The sequence below is a fragment of the Carlito syrichta genome, unplaced genomic scaffold, assembly GCF_000164805.1.
Source record: "Carlito syrichta isolate Samal-C Ts95f unplaced genomic scaffold, Tarsius_syrichta-2.0.1 Scaffold314047, whole genome shotgun sequence".
Taxonomy (NCBI): Eukaryota; Metazoa; Chordata; class Mammalia; order Primates; family Tarsiidae; genus Carlito; species Carlito syrichta.
Genome location: NW_007258143.1, coordinates 363,885 through 381,271, shown reverse-complemented (window position 1 = coordinate 381,271; position 17,387 = coordinate 363,885). Strand labels below are relative to the sequence as shown.

The 17,387-nt window shown below is 38.0% G+C and overlaps 1 protein-coding gene across 8 annotated transcripts in view; it reads left to right on the top strand.

Moving 5' to 3' along the window:
* HDAC8 (histone deacetylase 8) overlaps positions 1-17,387 on the top strand; it is a 280,351-nt gene that overhangs the window by 62,736 nt on the left and 200,228 nt on the right. For 7 of the 8 annotated variants that reach the window (XM_021718961.1, XM_021718960.1, XM_008070865.2 and 4 more), the window contains 3 exons: positions 4,623-4,735; positions 13,746-13,823; positions 14,422-14,530. In XM_021718961.1, the coding sequence (XP_021574636.1) occupies positions 4,623-4,735; positions 13,746-13,823; positions 14,422-14,530 (300 nt within the window). The remainder of the gene's footprint in view (positions 1-4,622; positions 4,736-13,745; positions 13,824-14,421; positions 14,531-17,387) is intronic. The other variant, XM_021718962.1, reaches the window with a different exon arrangement.

Sequence of the window (17,387 nt, the reverse complement as noted above, 5' to 3'; positions counted from 1 at the left end):
TTCAGGTGAGTGGATTGCCTGAGCCTGCGGGTTCGAGACCTGCCTGGGCAGCGAGACCTCATCTCTGCAATAAATCAAAAAATCAGCCGGGTGTAGTAGCGCGCGCCTGTAATTCCGGCTACTCAGAAGGCTGAGGCGGAAGGATCGCTGGAGCCCAGCAGGTGGAGGCTGCGGTGGCCGGGAGCGGCCACTGCACTCCAGTCTGGGCGACAGAGTGAGACTCCAACTCAGAAAAAAAAACCAAAAAAACAACCACCTTTGTGCAGGGGGATGGGGAAAACCACAGGAACTGATAGAGCAAATAATCATTCATTACTGCAAAGACAGCATCAAGTCATTCATGAGGGATCCACCCCCATGACCTAAACACTTCCTGCTAGACCCCACCTCCCACACTGGGAATCAAATTTCAGTGGGAGTTTTGGAGGACCAAAAATCCAAACAACAGCAACCCTATTTTCAAAGAAGAGGGGGTATTATATCTAATTGATAAAACTGCATGAACATTATCTTTATAGAGAAAAAAGACTCAGATATAATAATCTTGACATAATATACCATGAATATACCAAGCACATAGTTAGAATATATCAAGTACAACGGGCACAGTGGCTCATGCCTGTAAACCCAACACTTTGGGAAACCAAGGCGGGAGAATTGCTTGAGACCAGCAATTTGAGACCAGCCAGGCAACATAGCGAGACCTCGTCTCTACAAAAAATAAAAACTAAGCCAGGCATGGTGGTACATACCTATAGTCCCAGCTACTTGGGAGGCTGAGGTAGAAGATCATCTGAGTCCAGGATGTGGTGAGCCGTGATTATGCCACTGCACTCCAGCCTGGGCAAGGGTGAGACCCTGACTCAAAAAAAAAAAATCTTAAACATTTATATATTAATAAACTTTCATAGGTAAGTAGTATGAATCCCCACTCGAAAACTAGTGACTAGGAAGATGCTAGATTCAAAATAAAGAAGCAAAATTGAGAACAAGTTAACATTTTAAAAAACTGAAATTATGACTGAAAATACTATACTGTAGTTGCTTAATATCTGGCAAAGCAGCACCAAAATTCTAACAAATAGAAACATATCATAGCAAACAAGGGCATTAATAAATCTGTAGAAACTTCTCATATAGCATATAATTTCTGAAATGTTTATATTAATGACATTTTATCTATACCAATTTAACCTAGAGAAGGCAGAGCTTTTCTGATTTGACAACTCTTCTCATGTAACTCATCAATGGTAACATATCAAATAAACCTAATTATTTCTAGCACTTCTCTTTTTTATAAGGTAAAAGAGCAAATCCTGTGTGATTTTCCATGGGCCCTCTGGGACATAATTAAGATAGAATCATGGGTTATTGAAAAGTAATAGTTGGCTATGTATTTTACCAAAGTGACAATAAAATATTTTAAAAGTAAACATAGAAAGTAACATGATTATAAAGAATCTCAGCTCTTTCCTAAGTGAGAAGATTCTGCTTCCTTAAATAATTAAGCACATAATAAAGTCAACATAAGCCATAGAAGAGTACTCTGGTAAGACACAGAACCTTTATTATCAAAAATTACTCTAAAGCAAAACCATTACAATCTGTTATTAAGGAAAGACCAATAATCCAAAAACTTGATATTTTGACAGTGAGAAAACCAAACCAAATTTTAGCTCTGCATCAGTTATTTGACACTAAAGTTATTTTTGGAAATCTTATAAATGAACTGATCAAACATCAGCCAGCTTTGCCCTCAACAAATAAAATTCACCTTTCTGTGAACCCTCTGCAAGTTTCTGTATCCATATACATCCTTTATAATACAACTTCTCTAATTGGCAAAAAAAAAAGTTCATTAACAAAACCAAATATGTATAGCCTCTCTGAAGCATGTAAAAACAAAAAGCAAAAGCATATAACCCCCAAATTATGTGTAGTAATCAATGTTTCTCTTACTTAGAAATGGTGTAGGTATCTAATGAATATTCATTAATTGATTCAATTAGTATCAGCCCAAAGTTTTTAGTTACCTGAAGATCTTGTAAATTATCTTCAAGCTGATACACTACAAAACATAATTACTGTTGAAATAAAGTTTGTCAGAATAATGACTCAACTTGGTAAAACAAATTTACTTTTTTATAGTCTTAAGCATTTAGTAAAAGTAATGTGAGCTCATTCAATCAATAAACCTGTATATGTTTAGGAAGAACATACCCAAGAAGAATTGAAATCTACCTGTATATTATGCCTAACACTGATAAATCAGAAAACACATAGCTGATTTTAGTAAAGCAGAATTACTAAATTAGTCTTATTTGCCTAAGATTTACCTAAATTATGTGAACTTTAATTCTTAAAACATTTAAGTTTGTTTTTATGGGAATACTTTTGTTGGCAAGTTAAAAGTCCTGAAAATTCAATTTCCTTATTTTCTGGAAATTTTAAGAATGTCCTATTATTTCTATAAGCCAATGTGAAAAGAACTCCAGTAATTTAAGAGATTTTATAATCTCATTTGGTAATACCATCCAGAGGTAAGAAAATGTTACACATTCACACACGAGACATAAAGACCTTCCTGAATGACAGACATCATCATCATTATTCAGGCTATTGCCATGAGAATGTTCATTAATAAGGAACATCTTAAAAGAAAGGGGGCTGGGTGCGGTGGTTCATGCCTATAATCCCAGCACTTTTGGAGGCCAAGGCAGAAGGATCACTTGAGCCTAGGAGTCCAAGACCAGCCTAAGCAACATAGTGAGACCTTGTCCCTACAAAAATTAGCCAGGCATGGTGATATGCACCTGTAGTCCCCGCTACTTAGGACGCTGACGTGGAAGGATCGCCTGAGCTCAGGAGGTCGAGGCTGCAAGAGTCGTGATTGTACCCCAGCCTGGACATAGAGTGAGACTCTGACTCTAAACACACACACACACACACACACACACACACACACATGAAAAGGAAGGGAGCCAGGAGTTTTATTGAGTCAGGTAAACAAGGGAGTCATCTGCCAGTCTTATGGAAGTCATGAGGAAGGATGATGATTGTATTTTTTGTTTGGATGGTTGGTCTTTTTGTTTTTGTTTTTCGGTGCTTATGATTTATCTTTCTAACTTAATTGTAAGTTCTCCAAGTGAAGGAATTATGTCTTGTGTTGATTTGTATTCTTCCTCCCGGTCTTTTTCCTCTTTTTGCCCAGTGCTTAGTGTTTCATCCCATCTACCCAAAAGTTATTGATGTTCAGTAGGACAAATTATCTCTTTTTTGATGTGCTAAGGCAGTAGACATAAAATGTAAGCTTTTCATAATTGGAAAATAGCATTTGCATCCAAGAACTTTCAAAGTCACGTATTTAATTCTTACTTACAGAGAATTCATATATGGGAAAATTTCTCTTTTAGTTGGTTTGTTCCTGATTGTATACTTAAAGCCAAGCTAGTATTTGGCTAGATGATTGCTAAGTTCACCATCATAAAGCAAAGTCGATGTCTAGAGATATTTTTACTAACTTCCTGCTTGCCAGTGTACCTGATTCATTGATTCAGCCTGTGAACCAGGATACTATGTAGATTATGAAATATTATTATGGAAGAGATTTCATGCATTGTCTAGGCACTTGAAAGAGCTGATAGTCTCATAGTAGCAAAGATACCATTTTAACTGTTGCTTATGCCTGGAATTCTGTTTCAAGTAAAATCTCAGGGAGAATTTAGAAGAAATATGCTGGATATTTGAAGTATCTGTGGAAGCAAGAGAAAAGCATTTTGGTTGAAGCTCTCAAAATATAATATAATTATAATTAATATAGTAGAGTATAATATAATGATGAGAAAGAATATTCTTTTACATCTAATCAGCAAGGCTTAATGGAAGTGCAGTAAAGGAGCTGTTTAATGTTGACAAAAGGTTAAAATGACAGTATCACCAATAACAAAAAAATTAAAGAACACCAGTGAAATCAATGAAGATGACTTTAGTGAAGAAAACAAAATATTCAGAAAAGATTGCTTCACTCTTTATTGTAATAATTACATTTACAGAAAGGCAACCACATTATACTGCCTAGGAGGTTATGCACTTGTACACTCTACACTCAGCTTTTGTGAGCAACAAATGCCAAGACATTAAAAACAAAAACAACAAAAACTTCTAGGTTATGTCACAGGATCAGTACAGAGAATCCAGTTTTCAACATCTTCTACATTTGGCTGAACAAAATTGTCTTTAAGGTGCCTTCTAGATTCTAGCTTTCTTAAGGTCCCATAAGTGTTCATCATGATGATCCCAGGGTACCACACATTTTTTGAAGGGATCCCTGAATCATCAGAGAAAGGTTATGTCTTATTCAATGCAGTTATAATATTCTAATGCTTTAAAGATATGGGATTCTGAGTGAAAAATGTTACCAGTTTACCCGAATGTTTAACAAAACGCTTCATTCCCTGATCATTCTGGGCCGTTTACTATATAATCTTTGTAGGTTGATTTTTGTTTTTCTTAAAAGAAGGGGGAATTTTAAGGGACTAGATCTCAAGAGTTAGATCTTTGGCTGTAAAGACTTTCTTGGATTGCTTTTTGGCTGTTGGCTATAGCAACTTATTTTCTTACAGAGATGAAGCATCTGGTTTTTGTTATCTCAATGATGCTGTCCTAGGAATATTACGATTGCGACGGAAATTTGACCGTATTCTCTATGTGGATTTGGATCTGCACCATGGAGATGGTAAGCCCTTTAGCATCAAAGATGCTTTGCTGCTAGGACAGCAGGTTTTTATCAGTTAAGCTGCTTCTAGGCAACTGGTAAATGGAGAAATGCTTGTTGCAATTGAAGTTTTCCTAATTGAGAATTCTAAAGTAGGTAGTGTAAAGATTCCTCTAACTGATGCAATTCCTGCTTTGCTGCCAAGCCAGGCTCCTGTAATTTCCTCTGTAGCAAAGCTGCAGAGCTAGTAGAGAATGTTAAGAAGTGGAACTCTTACCCAGTGTTTACTCCATTGCTCAGTAACCTCCCTCAGACCATTTACATTGGTTCTAAGGGAAATCTTTGGTTAGAGGAAACAGTATTATTTCTTCTCATTGACTCTTCTCTCCAGATAGAACGGGTGGATGATGGGCTAGCATTCTGAATTTTTCACCAATAGGCTACCAACTCATATAGTGATCAGAATCCGTGCCATTTTCTTTGTATTGCTAAAATAGTTAGTGCTGCACAAACCCAGGACATCTTCCCTAACTTTTAATTGCAGAATCTCTTAAAAATTTGCCATACCCCATTAATCCCTCTTAGAAGACTCCACTGAAATGACTTATCCAATTCTCCTATGTACTTTCCATCTAGAAAGTAGCTCTCTGGTGACAGTTGCCACATTCTGTTTCTTTAAGAAATCTTGTCTGTGACACATATTTCCATTCATCCAGGAACACTTATCTAGTAAAGAATTATCCCCCTCCTCCCAGTATACATCAGAGATTACTGTTTCCCCAGGGTTTTTTTTTTTTTTAGGGGAAGGGGGCAGAGGACAAACTAACATAATCAAGGTATAAGGGAGGAAAAGGATATTATGTATATTATGTATCTGAAGTTAGGATTAGCTCTGCCGCCAAAACAGAAAAGAAGGAAGAAATTATTGAGTAAATTTCCCCAGGGAGCTTCACCTGCATGGATGCTACCATGGAACACTGACAAAAAATTAAAGGTAAGAAAGAAGAGAGTAGGGTTAAAACAACAAGCATACTACTTTGAGAACCATATTCACTGAATATTTGAATACTCTACCAGTACAAAACACAGCCTTGCTCAAAAACCTCCAGAGGTTCCTTATTGCCTATAACAAGGGGCAGCATTTAACCCATGACTTGCTTTTGTATAGCGAGTGAGCTAAGAGTGGTTTTGCCATTTTTAAGGGATTGTAAAAGAAATATGTGTGTGTGTGCACACGTGCAAAAGAGACTGTAAGCAGTTTGCAAAACCGAAAATGTTTGCTATCTAGCCACTTAGTTTGTTGATCCCTGGGCTAGAAGGGATGGTTCTCATACTTAAAATCTACATCAGGATGACCTGGAGAAGTTTGTTTTAAAATGTAGATTGCTGGGCCACAACCATCAGATATTCAGATTTAGTAGGTCTGGCATAGAACCAAATAATCTGCATTTGAACAACATCCTAACTGTTCTATAAACCACACTTTGAGAAACAGTGGTCTTCTAGATAAAGTCCACATTCTTTACCCTGTCTTTCAAGGTCTACCTCAAATAGGACTTACCTCGTGTTTCTAACCTTATATCTCATTACTTGCTGTCCAGGATACTCTATTCATTGAGTATGTCTCACTATTCATGACATGTCTCACTCTTCCCAGACATGTGTCACTATTCCCATATCCCTGACTTACTTTGCCTCTCTTTCTCCTAATTTGCTTTTGCCTTCTCCTTCCCCAAGTTCTATCCATTCACTCAAGTTCCAATAGTAGCAGATTTTCCCAGATCACTCCAACCCAGAGTTCCCTCCCTCAAGTCCTGTATTGTTTATGTCTCTGATTTTATATTTAATTATATATTGTCTTGTATTATTTAATTTTTAATGTGTATATGTCTTCTTTTCCCATAGAAACTTTAAGTTCCTTCAGATCAGAGATCAAGCTGCTTACTTCTTCCAGTCGTTTTTTTTAAAGATGAGGGGGTACAATTCAGAATTGGGTATACAAGTGATTTCTTCCAGTCTTGCATAATGCCTTGAACCAACAATACTATGCCTATAGTAGTGGTTTAGTAAAAATTTGTTAAATGAATGAATGATTTTAAAATTTAAACCATTAATATCAAAGTTCAAGAATAGAATCAGCTTTGTAGAACCATATGAGAATGAAATAAGACTGTCACCTGAAACCATTCTTTCCATTTGCAATGTTATTTCTACACCCTTTAGCGTTTCCTGTTTTAGCCAACTTTTATGGTGTGTTTCATTTTGGTTTATTTCCCCTCTTCAGCAACCCCCTTCCAGTGACCCCCTGCCCCCCCCCCCAAACTCTTTCACATTTGGTTTACTTTAAATCTCCCATGATTCCATAACTAGTATCCTGTGGTGGCTTCACTAGCCACTTCTATCCCATCCTTGCCTTCTTTAATCTACCTAAGCACTCTGCTCTTTCCCACCAAATCCATATCTTCTGCCTATCTGTGTGGAATACTCTACAAGTACAAAACACAGTCTTGCTGAAGGTTTTTGAGCAAGGCTGTGTTTTGTACTGGTAGAATATCCTCTTTTAAGTCTGATTTTATAACCATACCTAATGATACTTCCCCTGAGATGAAATACATATGGCCACTAAACTTGTGGAAAGGTGATCAACATCCTAATGCCCAGAGAAAGGCAAATTAGAATAAGATCATTCTTTCTGCCTAAGATTAAAAAGAATAATGATAGTTTGGGAACTCTCATACATGATTGCTCAAAGTGTAAATTGGTATATGTATAGATAAATAAATAATCAGGATTTTAATGAATTATCCTTGTTTATACTTCAGTTTCTAAGTTGAAATGCTATTTTTATTTACTTAGTTTTGTTTTATTTTGTTTATTTCATGCTTTGTACCTGGAACCTTTAATTGGATTTAACTGCCTCCCTACGGCAAAGCATAAGGCTTGGGAAATTCAAACATACCTGTTTTATACAAATAGAATTAATATTTTTTAATATTAATTAAGTCTAATGAAGACTGAAAGCATTAAGTAAAAACAAAGACGATTTCATTGTTTGAAGTATAAAAGAGGATAGTACCTGAATCTGCTAATAGTCCTTCTGTTTTACAGATTGATTATCTGAACATAGCCTGAACTATTTGTGCTTCCAAGAGGAAAGGGGTAGAGGTAGGCAGTGTGTTTAGCTGTATAAGTAGTGACTTGTGAGAATTACTTTAAACACTAGCTTTTATCTCTCAGGTCTCAAACCATTTCTGACTCAGTAGAAATGGAAAGGAAACCCCTTTGCAGAAAAGAAATCCCCCATATTTCTTCATGCTTTAAAACTCTGTTGTAAGGCTTGTTAAGAAATAAGGTGTTAGGTTGGTAAAAGTGTTAGGTCAGTGGGCCAGTGGGCTGAGTCAGTGCTGCAGGTAAGGTGCAAAGAATTACACAGAAATTACATTGAAAAAATATAGTTTATTTAGAAAGGGATTAGAGAGGGATTGTGAATCCACCTCCCCAAGATTGTGGAGGTGGTAGGAGCTTAAAGAAAAGTAGAACCCCTGGCTACGTGAGGTTAAATGCTTTTTAAAGCTTTCTGTTGGTAGGGCAGGTCACCAGGGTAATGGGGTGGTGGTCTGTCTCACAGAGGTCACGAAGGGCTGATCAAAATAGATTCAGTCAGCTTGGCCCTTTATGACTGGAAGACAAATACTTGGAATAGAAAAGTAATCAGTACCTGTGGGGTTGCAAGACAATTATCAATAGCTACCTACAGGAAACTGGTTCTGTCCTTTGTTAATTATTGAGGAGAAGTTAAAGTATTTTGCTAAGAAAGCATGACAGAGTTAGGCAGTGTTAAAATGGCTACACGTTAGCTAAGGTTACTACCATTTCATTTCCTCCTCTTGTTCTAAAATATTCTTATTTAATACTGGGGAATGTGGAGGTGGTTTGTTTTCTGTAGCTACTTCCTGCTGAATTGAGGCATAAGAGATCTCCCTACCTGCCTAAAGTAAGAGGAAAGGATGAGGGAAAAGGAACCAATGGAGTTGTTAGAGTATTTTTAGTGTCTGTACACAAAGCTCTGTGTAAAAGCACATACTATTAGAATTAATAACACCATATTAAGGGCTGTTATAGCCACTTTTATGACATATTAAGGCTTTGATGTTTAGTAAGATGTATTCACATATAGTTACCCCTGTGGGTTTGGCACCCTTTATAGGAATCCAGGCAGCTTTCACTATTGCACCAGTGAATTCCTTACTCCATATGTGGACATCCCCACAGCTTATCTTCAAGTTCCTTTGGATTTTGTGATGGGGATTTATAGACAGTTTTGAGGGATTTTAAAAGGGAAAGATTTAGGAAAGTTAGGACCATTTCTGTTTTACATATACAGAGGACACCATAGATGTTGGAAAGTGGAGGAAAATAAGTCTGATCAAAGAAAAAATATATAATAAATATTAAGATACTTTGAGAAAGTCTGAAGGAAAAAAATTGACAATGTTAGTTTGGAGGCATGTAGTTAGATTGTAGTTTAAATTGACTTGAAGAGTAAAAAAAAGAAACCTTGCTTTTTAATAGACAGCAGGGGGCTAACTGAATTCATCTCTCCCTCCTCCCCTCTGTTGTGTATAGGAGAAAATTCTTTTGGAGATTGTCCATTAAAAGGCTCATGTTCTGGTCTCTGGGTAATATTTTGGCCTAGCATTAGTGTAATTGATATTAATGGTTAATTTATAGAAATAACTAAACTTTTTATAAACTTGACTGTTCAGAGTTTGTATTATACAGTCTTTTATAAACCATATATATATCATTATACAACATACTTGAACGCTTTATCTTTGTTCTATACTTTTCTCCTTTTAAAATAACCAGTTATTTTGTTATAGGACAAAAATTTACCATACAAGATTCTTTCCTATACAAAATTATTTTTTTCTTTATATCTTTTCTTACCAAAAAAACATTTTTATACCAAAAACTTTCTTTACATCTCTCCATTGCTTTCTGGTTTCTTTCTTTTTACTTTTTATAGAACATTTTACATCTATAATTTGAATTAACCTTTAGTAACTTTTGATTAATACAAGGCTATATGATTTCAATATGGATGACAAGGAATAAATGGCTGGCACTTGTGTTAATTAAGAAATTCATTTGGGTTCTAGTGCCCTAATATTCATCTGGGGGTTGTTGGGTTGATGGTGAACTAGTGCTGCGTATTTTAGCAGATTTTTAGGCCTCCTCCGTGGCCACCAATTTTGAGCCAGGTGTTCTCTCTCCCCTCTGGAGATGGGTGTACCTGCTCCCCAATGGCTGTGTGGCCTGCACAGTGGACAAGGTTGTGGAGGTTTAGACCTTTTGGGGGCTACTATGCTTCAAGTGCCCCTGCAGACTGTACCCATAGCATCAGACACCATACCTCTTATCAAGTTAGTTCTTACCAAGTCTCTGTTGGGCAATTGAAGTTTCATTGCTAATGGTGACTGCCAATTGGGATGCCTGTTTTGTGACCCTCTGGTCCTACTGTCCTCCATGTTGACATCCTTTTGTTTCTCTAACGTCTTGGCTAAAAAAGAAAAAAAAAACGAATCCCCCCAAATTTTTTGTAATTTGAAGTTTGATATGTGTACTTTTAAGTCTAGCCTCTGCAACAGGCATTCAATGCTCCATTGGATATAATCTTGCTTGTAAACTAGCGAAGTCAATTAAGAAAAATGTCTATACATATGAAACTTTTGACTGTTTCTCCATTTGTAATGATCTGATGTAGAACTCTTTTAGAGTGAGCAGACCATGTAGATGTGAAATGATCTGTCCCTACTTATTTTCAATTGTGAACAGGCAGATTTGTTAAGATCCTTTACAAATTACTAAGTTACAGTCTAGAAGTTGCCAGAGGTGTGGACAATTAGGTGTCAGTGATCAGTTCTCATGCGTCATTGTGCCACAGAGAGAGTAGCCAGCATTTTGCCCATCCTGCAGGAGAAATATCAGGCTCTGTAAAGTGACAAATAAGTGGGAATGGCTATAGTTCCTATGCTCCATTGTGTCACACAGAGAGTATTTTGCACTTAAAGCTTTACCTGTTCTGTAGGGAGGGAGCTAGTCAGATACAATAAGGTGACTCAACTTTTTCCCAAAAAAAACTTTAGCAAGGCTGACATAATAAATACTGATGTTATCTAGTACTATTACTTTAGCACATGGTAAAATTGTAAGATTTTACTAGAGCGCTTGAAAATTTGGTTTGGAAACGCAGATTCGAATAACAATAGGCTGTTTTTTTCCTGTAAGTTAACAGGATTAGTTAATTAACACATGGTCCTTTTGCTTCTGTCCAGGAAGAGGGCTGATAATCCCAGTTTAGATCTAATTTGAGAGAGATTTATCATCAAAAAAAGAAACATGAACTTTAATAATACCTTTTGTCCCAGCTGCCTCCCTGAGGGGAAACTGGTAAGCCTCCATGGAAGCCTGAAAGAACCTCCCAGAACAGGCAGCAGAGAAGTCAGGGAAGGAGACGGTGCACATGGCTCAATCTTTGCTATAGCTAGAGGTACTATTGGGTAGTGAGGGAGGAGACTGAAACTGGGAAAAACAGGGAAGATTGGTTGGCTGGGTCTGAGTTGTCAGGGGAAAAGCAGGAAGGAGGTAAAGTAATTAAAGAAGGAGTTAGAAAGAGTATGCCGCAGGAAGAACAAAGGGTTCAGAGGGACACTATTTTGAAAACCTTGGACCGTTTGCCCTTGTGGCGACAATAGGTCAAGCTAAAGGAGAGTATTAGAGACAAAAGACTTCCTGCCTTGGGCCAATCTCCTTGTTGCCTAGCTGGTATTAAGGAGATGCTTAGGGCAGGCTCTCCTCTCTAGTGAGAGGGTCCTGTGACCTTCTAGAATGCAATTCAATGAGGGGGCCTTGGCCACCCCATTTTGAGGGTTCCCTGTGAGGAGTCCTAAAAGGAGAGAGGGATTGGTCCTGAGAACAGTTCGAGAGGCCAAAGAGAGAAAAACATTCATGTTCTCAGTTGGCATCCCAAAAGAGAATCAGTGAAATTAGCCTGTGTGGGTGTGGTATCGAGTGAGAAAGGACATCCCCTTAACTCCTCAGCCCACCAAGGGCAGTCCTTACACCACAGCAAGGCTGCTCCCATATGTGTTTGAAAGACTTGGCACCAAAATTTCTAAAAGAGGGAGCCCCAGAGCCCCAGTAAAAACTTCCAAACAGTGACAGTAGCCCCTTGAGATTGTTCTTAGACCTTCTAATAAAGGATAGGGTAACACATGAACTCACTGGTGATGTAACTTCTTATCAGATAAAGCTGAGGTGACAGGGAGAAGTCTGACCGATGTAGCTCAGCAAGGCAATTGGGGTAAGAGGGCAAACAGCAGAGAGAGAGGGAGCCAGGAGCCAAGAACTTTGTCTCTCACCCTATCAGGCAATGGCTATCCAAAACCTTTCTTCAGAGGCCTTCCTGCCTTTCCAGGGGGTAACCCTGGAAAAAAGGCCATCAGTTGCCTTCCAAGATCTAGTCTGGTCCACAAAGAAAATGTGAGAACTTGGTTTAGAGAGGAAATAAAGAGCAGACTCTAGTCTCCCACCCTGTTGGGCCTCAGCAAACTACAGCCTTTCCTCGGGACCTTCAAGCTCACCAGAGAGCAGCCCCAGCCTGAGCCATTTTCCAGCACAGTCCACAGAGAAACTCAAGTTGGAAAAGAGGAGAGTGAGAGAGAGCATGGAGGGAACTCCACAAGGAATAAAATCCCCATAAAGAGCCACAAAATGTTAGGTCAGCAAAAATGTTAGGTCAGTGGGCCAGTAGACTGAGCCAGTTCCACGGGTAAGATGCAAAGAATTGCACCAAAATTCGAGTGGAAAATATAGTTTATTTAGAAAGTAGATTAGAGAAAGAGAGTGAATCCACCTCCCCAAGATTGGGGTGGAGGCCAGAGCTTAAAATCATGGCCTCAGCTACTTGAGGTTGAATGCTTTTTAAAGCTTTCCTTTGGTGGGGCAAGTCGCCATGGTGATAGAGTGGTGGCTTGTTTTACATCATTATGAAGGGGGCAGGTAAGCACAGGAACTGTTACCGCAGTGATGGGGTGGTGTCACATAGGTGATACTGTGTCACATAGGTCATGAAGGGTTGATCACAAGAGATGAGGTCAGCTTGGCCCTTTATGGCTGGAAGACAAATCCTTAGAATAGAAAAGTAATCAGTACCTGAGAAGTTGCAAAACAATTATCAATAGCTCTTCTGGGAAACTGATTCTGCCCTTTGTTAATGATTGAGGGCAAATTAAAGTATTTTGCTAAGAAAGCATGACAGAGCTAAGCAGTGTTAAAACGGCTGAACTTAGCTAAGGTTACTCCATTTTGGAATTTCACTCTTTCACAAGGTTATGGGTATTTTCAGGCTTCCATGTTTTAGCCAGAAAGATAGCTAAAATAAGCTACTTAGCATGCATAAAACTTTGGGTGACCTGTATTGATAACCAAATCTGCATTATAGAGAGAAATTTATAATTAGGTTTTCTCTATATAATGGTTAATATTTCTATCAGTCATATTTTTCAAAAAGTTATCATATCGTACTCATTCTTCTTTGAATAAAATTTAACTAGAATCACTTAAACAAAATAAAACATAAAAATTCCAAGATGGTACCAATTTTCTTTATTCAGTTCTGTTGATAATGTCTCAATTCTAGGCTCTTACCTTTCCCCACCATTTAGAACAGGTTGTCAAAGAGTACTCAGATACCCCATTGCTTAGAAAGGAAGAGTCCACTTATAGTTTGCCATGAGTTTGAATAGGAACATCCAAACTTCACTTGGGACCAGAGTTCTACCTCATCCTGTAATTACAGAGATGAGAGACCAGAGATTTATGTTACTTTTATTCTTCAGCTTATTGGCTTTATTATTGCTGCCTTCTCATCTCCCCTCCTTCCCTTAGCTGCTTTCTAGATTTTCAGATGTTGAAAATAGGAGTACCATATGAGAAGTAATTCTTCTGACATTTCTTTCTCTGGTAGGTGTAGAAGATGCCTTCAGTTTCACCTCCAAAGTCATGACCGTGTCCCTGCACAAATTCTCTCCAGGCTTTTTTCCAGGCAAGTGATCTATGTGCTCAGTATTACATTTGATGAATAAATACCGAACTTCTTCTAGATATTTCTTATATGTTATATTTGGATAGTTCCATGCTTTTAATACCTTATTGGTTTTTTTCTTTGCAAAATTTTAACACAAGTCACTTCAGGTGACAATACAAGAGGAATGACTAAATCTGTTTGTCCAGATGAATTTTTATGGACTGTCAGCAGACACGTCACTTACACCTACTATGCTATCAAATATTCCATGTAACTCTTAATGTCCTGATAAGTATAATTATATACTGATCTTATGTCAACCTAAAAAGCATGAGAAGTCAAAGAAGCTAATCTCTTATTGTTTTATTTAATTCAGTAAGATAGAAACTAAAGTTTTTCAGTTTCCCTATGGTATGCCTACTTCTTCAGTGTTGTTTACAAAAGTTACTTCTTAATGTTATTTTTCTTAATTTAATTCCCTTAGAAGCCATCACTAAGTTAAGATTGTTCTCCTAATTGACATTTTCAGTCTTCTGAATTCCTATCAGAGAAACTTTTACATTTTCTTGTTTCTTGTGTTCTTAATAACTGATCATGGTGCTCTTCTCTTTTATAGGAACAGGTGATGTGTCTGATGTTGGACTAGGAAAGGGACGGTACTACAGTGTAAATGTGCCCATTCAGGATGGCATACAGGATGAGAAATATTACCACATTTGTGAAAGGTATGGTAGTAACACTGAGCCAGTAACAAGTGGATTGCATTTCTTTTTTTCTTTTTTTTTTTTTTTTTTTTTTTGAGTCAGAGTCTCACTTTGTCACCCAGGCTGGAGTGTAGTGGCACAATCACAGCTACCGCAGCCTCAACCTGCTGGGCTCAGGTGATCCTTCTGCCTCAGCCTTCCAAATAGCTGGAACAACAGTTGTGTGCCACCATTCCTGGCTAATTTTTTTATTTGTTGTAGAGACAAGGTCTCACCATGTTGCCCAGGCTGGTCTCAAACTCCTGGACTCAGGCAGTCCTCTCAACTCAGTCTCCCAAAGTGCTGAGATTACAGGTGTTAACCACTGCACCCAGGCTGAATTGCATTTCTGTGGATAAAATGTCCTCCATCTCACAAAATTTTTGTTTCCAAAGAACAATGCAAAAAAGAAAACCACTATATACCCATGTAGCTTTGTACGCTGTTCATTATGCTTGTTTGCTCAGTAGCCATCCCCTGTTTGGGAGGGCCAAGCAGTTGGACAAAAGTCATGATCCAGGCTTGATCTTACCTGCTACCCAGTATGATTAAGACTACCCCAAGAGCAGAGCTTTTAGGCTGTCCTGGAGAATCCCTTGTCTGCTACTTTCTTAGCTAAAAAAAACCCTACATGTATATGATTTCATTAGCCTGGTAGGGTCAATTTGTGTTTTCAGGGTTCATTATGGAGACCTGTGCTTCCCTCCACTGGTGTGAATATTACAGAGAATAATAAATATTATTATTTATTGTGGGTTCTTGAGTTCTATTCACTGTATTAAAACTGGAGTCCAAAATCTGTTCTTTCTACACTATGGTTAAGGATTAAGTTACAAACACTCATAGACAGATATTTTGGTGCCAATGTATAGATCATTGGGGTTGAAAAGTCCTACAGAATGGTGGGGGGGGGTGCTAAACTCATTTTCATAAAAATTGAAATTGGTCAGGCACAAATTCACTGCTGACAATGGCAGCAGAGAAAACAAGTTTGACTAAAAGTCAGCCAGTGGACATTATTGAAGGAAAATAATGGGGCTTAAAGTACTCTTGATCCTCCCCCACTCAGCTCAGATTTCTCCCAACCTCTGGTGGAAAACAGGGACTTCCCAAAGGAGCCTCCCTACATTGGCTGTCATCACTGGCAGTTATATAAACAAAGTAGAACTATTAAATAAAAACTTTGTGCTTCAAAAATGCTTCTTAGCTCAGGGCATTTGGCACACCAGGTCATCGTTCAGTCATTTGGACAGCACTTTTTTTTTTTTTTTTTGGAGGCTGCCATTGATGGTTTAATTGCCCTTCTTTGTTCCCTATAGCCTCTGGTCTGTCCTTGAGATGTGCAGATCAGAGCTGCTTATGTAACTTTACCAATGAAGATGTCCTGTGGTTCTGTGTAAAAGGAGAATTATTTTGTTTTGCTTTTAATCCCCTTCTTGACAGTGCCCAACATTTTGTTGCCTTTTGTCTTTTTCTTTCTTTTTTTTTGCCATTGCAAGAAACTATGTTATTCTCTTTAGCACACTGTCCACGGGGTTTCCTAGAGTTCTTTCCTGGGTCTTAACTGAAAGGTCAGCACTCATCATCCTGCAAGTATAGTTTGTATATCTTCCCCTCCAAACGGATCACCTTACATGTGCTCCTATCGAAGTTTATTTGCCAGTCATAAAACCTCCTGGGATCATCCTTTATCACCCATCAATTTGGCATTTCACTGCCTAAAAGCTGAGTATTATCTGCAGACTTGAGGATTTCCCAGTGGCCACCCCCAAGGAAGTCTATTTATCGTACTTCAGTGAGAAAAATGTCTGTTTCTTCCCTATATTTTCTTTTTTTTTTTTTCCTGTAAGCCAGTTTCTACTACATGATAAAAAAATATATTTTAAATCCCATGGTAATTCATATTTTAAAATAGCTTTGGTATCAAACTTAAATGGAAGCTTTTTAGAAGTAAGTTTAGCCCTAAGGAAAAGATCTATAGAAGATTACCCATGATTTTACACATGATTTCTCTTTACAGAAACCATGTTGCCACCTGCATCCCAGTAGATTGATGGCTTTTCTGTACAGGAGCTAGCATTTGTAAAGATTCTTCCAGCTTACTTACTAAAGACCCAAACACCAGTTTATAATTCTCAGAGTTCCTTTTGCCTATGGAGCCACTGGCAATTCACATAGTGCTCATTCAGAAAGATGAACAGATTCCAGGCTTGCATCAGAGGGATAAGAAGTTTTTTTTTATTTCCTTCAGAAGTCGAGTTTGGTAAGGACATTATGTGAAGGCACCTCTGATTCCAAGGGTGCCAGGAAGGCTTCCTGGCCCAAACATCCCTCCCATTTGTTGGGCTAATACTTAAAATTCCCTTACCAAGACACATACTTTTACTCTACAGTTAGAAATAGGCTTTAAAATGAAATTTTGGCATAACCTCTCTTCCTCACACCTACTCTGCCATAGGTACACAGTGCCGTTCTTGACAGTGGATTTTGAAGGGTTTAGTGTGTGAGTGCCCTGAGTATTCAGAAGAACAGGAGTTGGGTAGTAAAGCAGCAAAGGGAAAGGGATACCAAAATAATAACAATCTCTTCCAGCTAAACAGTTTTGCAGAGTGCCAACCCTGGTAACTAGATCATTCGGTCTCAGTCATTATGCTTTTAACTACTTCTGGTGTGTGGCTTGGAACCAGAGTCTTTTTTACATTTGCCATTATTACCTCTGACGCATTTACCTACCTCAAAAGATATATTTGACATAGGAATGTCTTACTCTTTAAACAAAACTTTAAAAGCTTATGTGCTATCTTCTTTTTTTTTTTTTTTTTTTTGAGTTGGAGTCTCA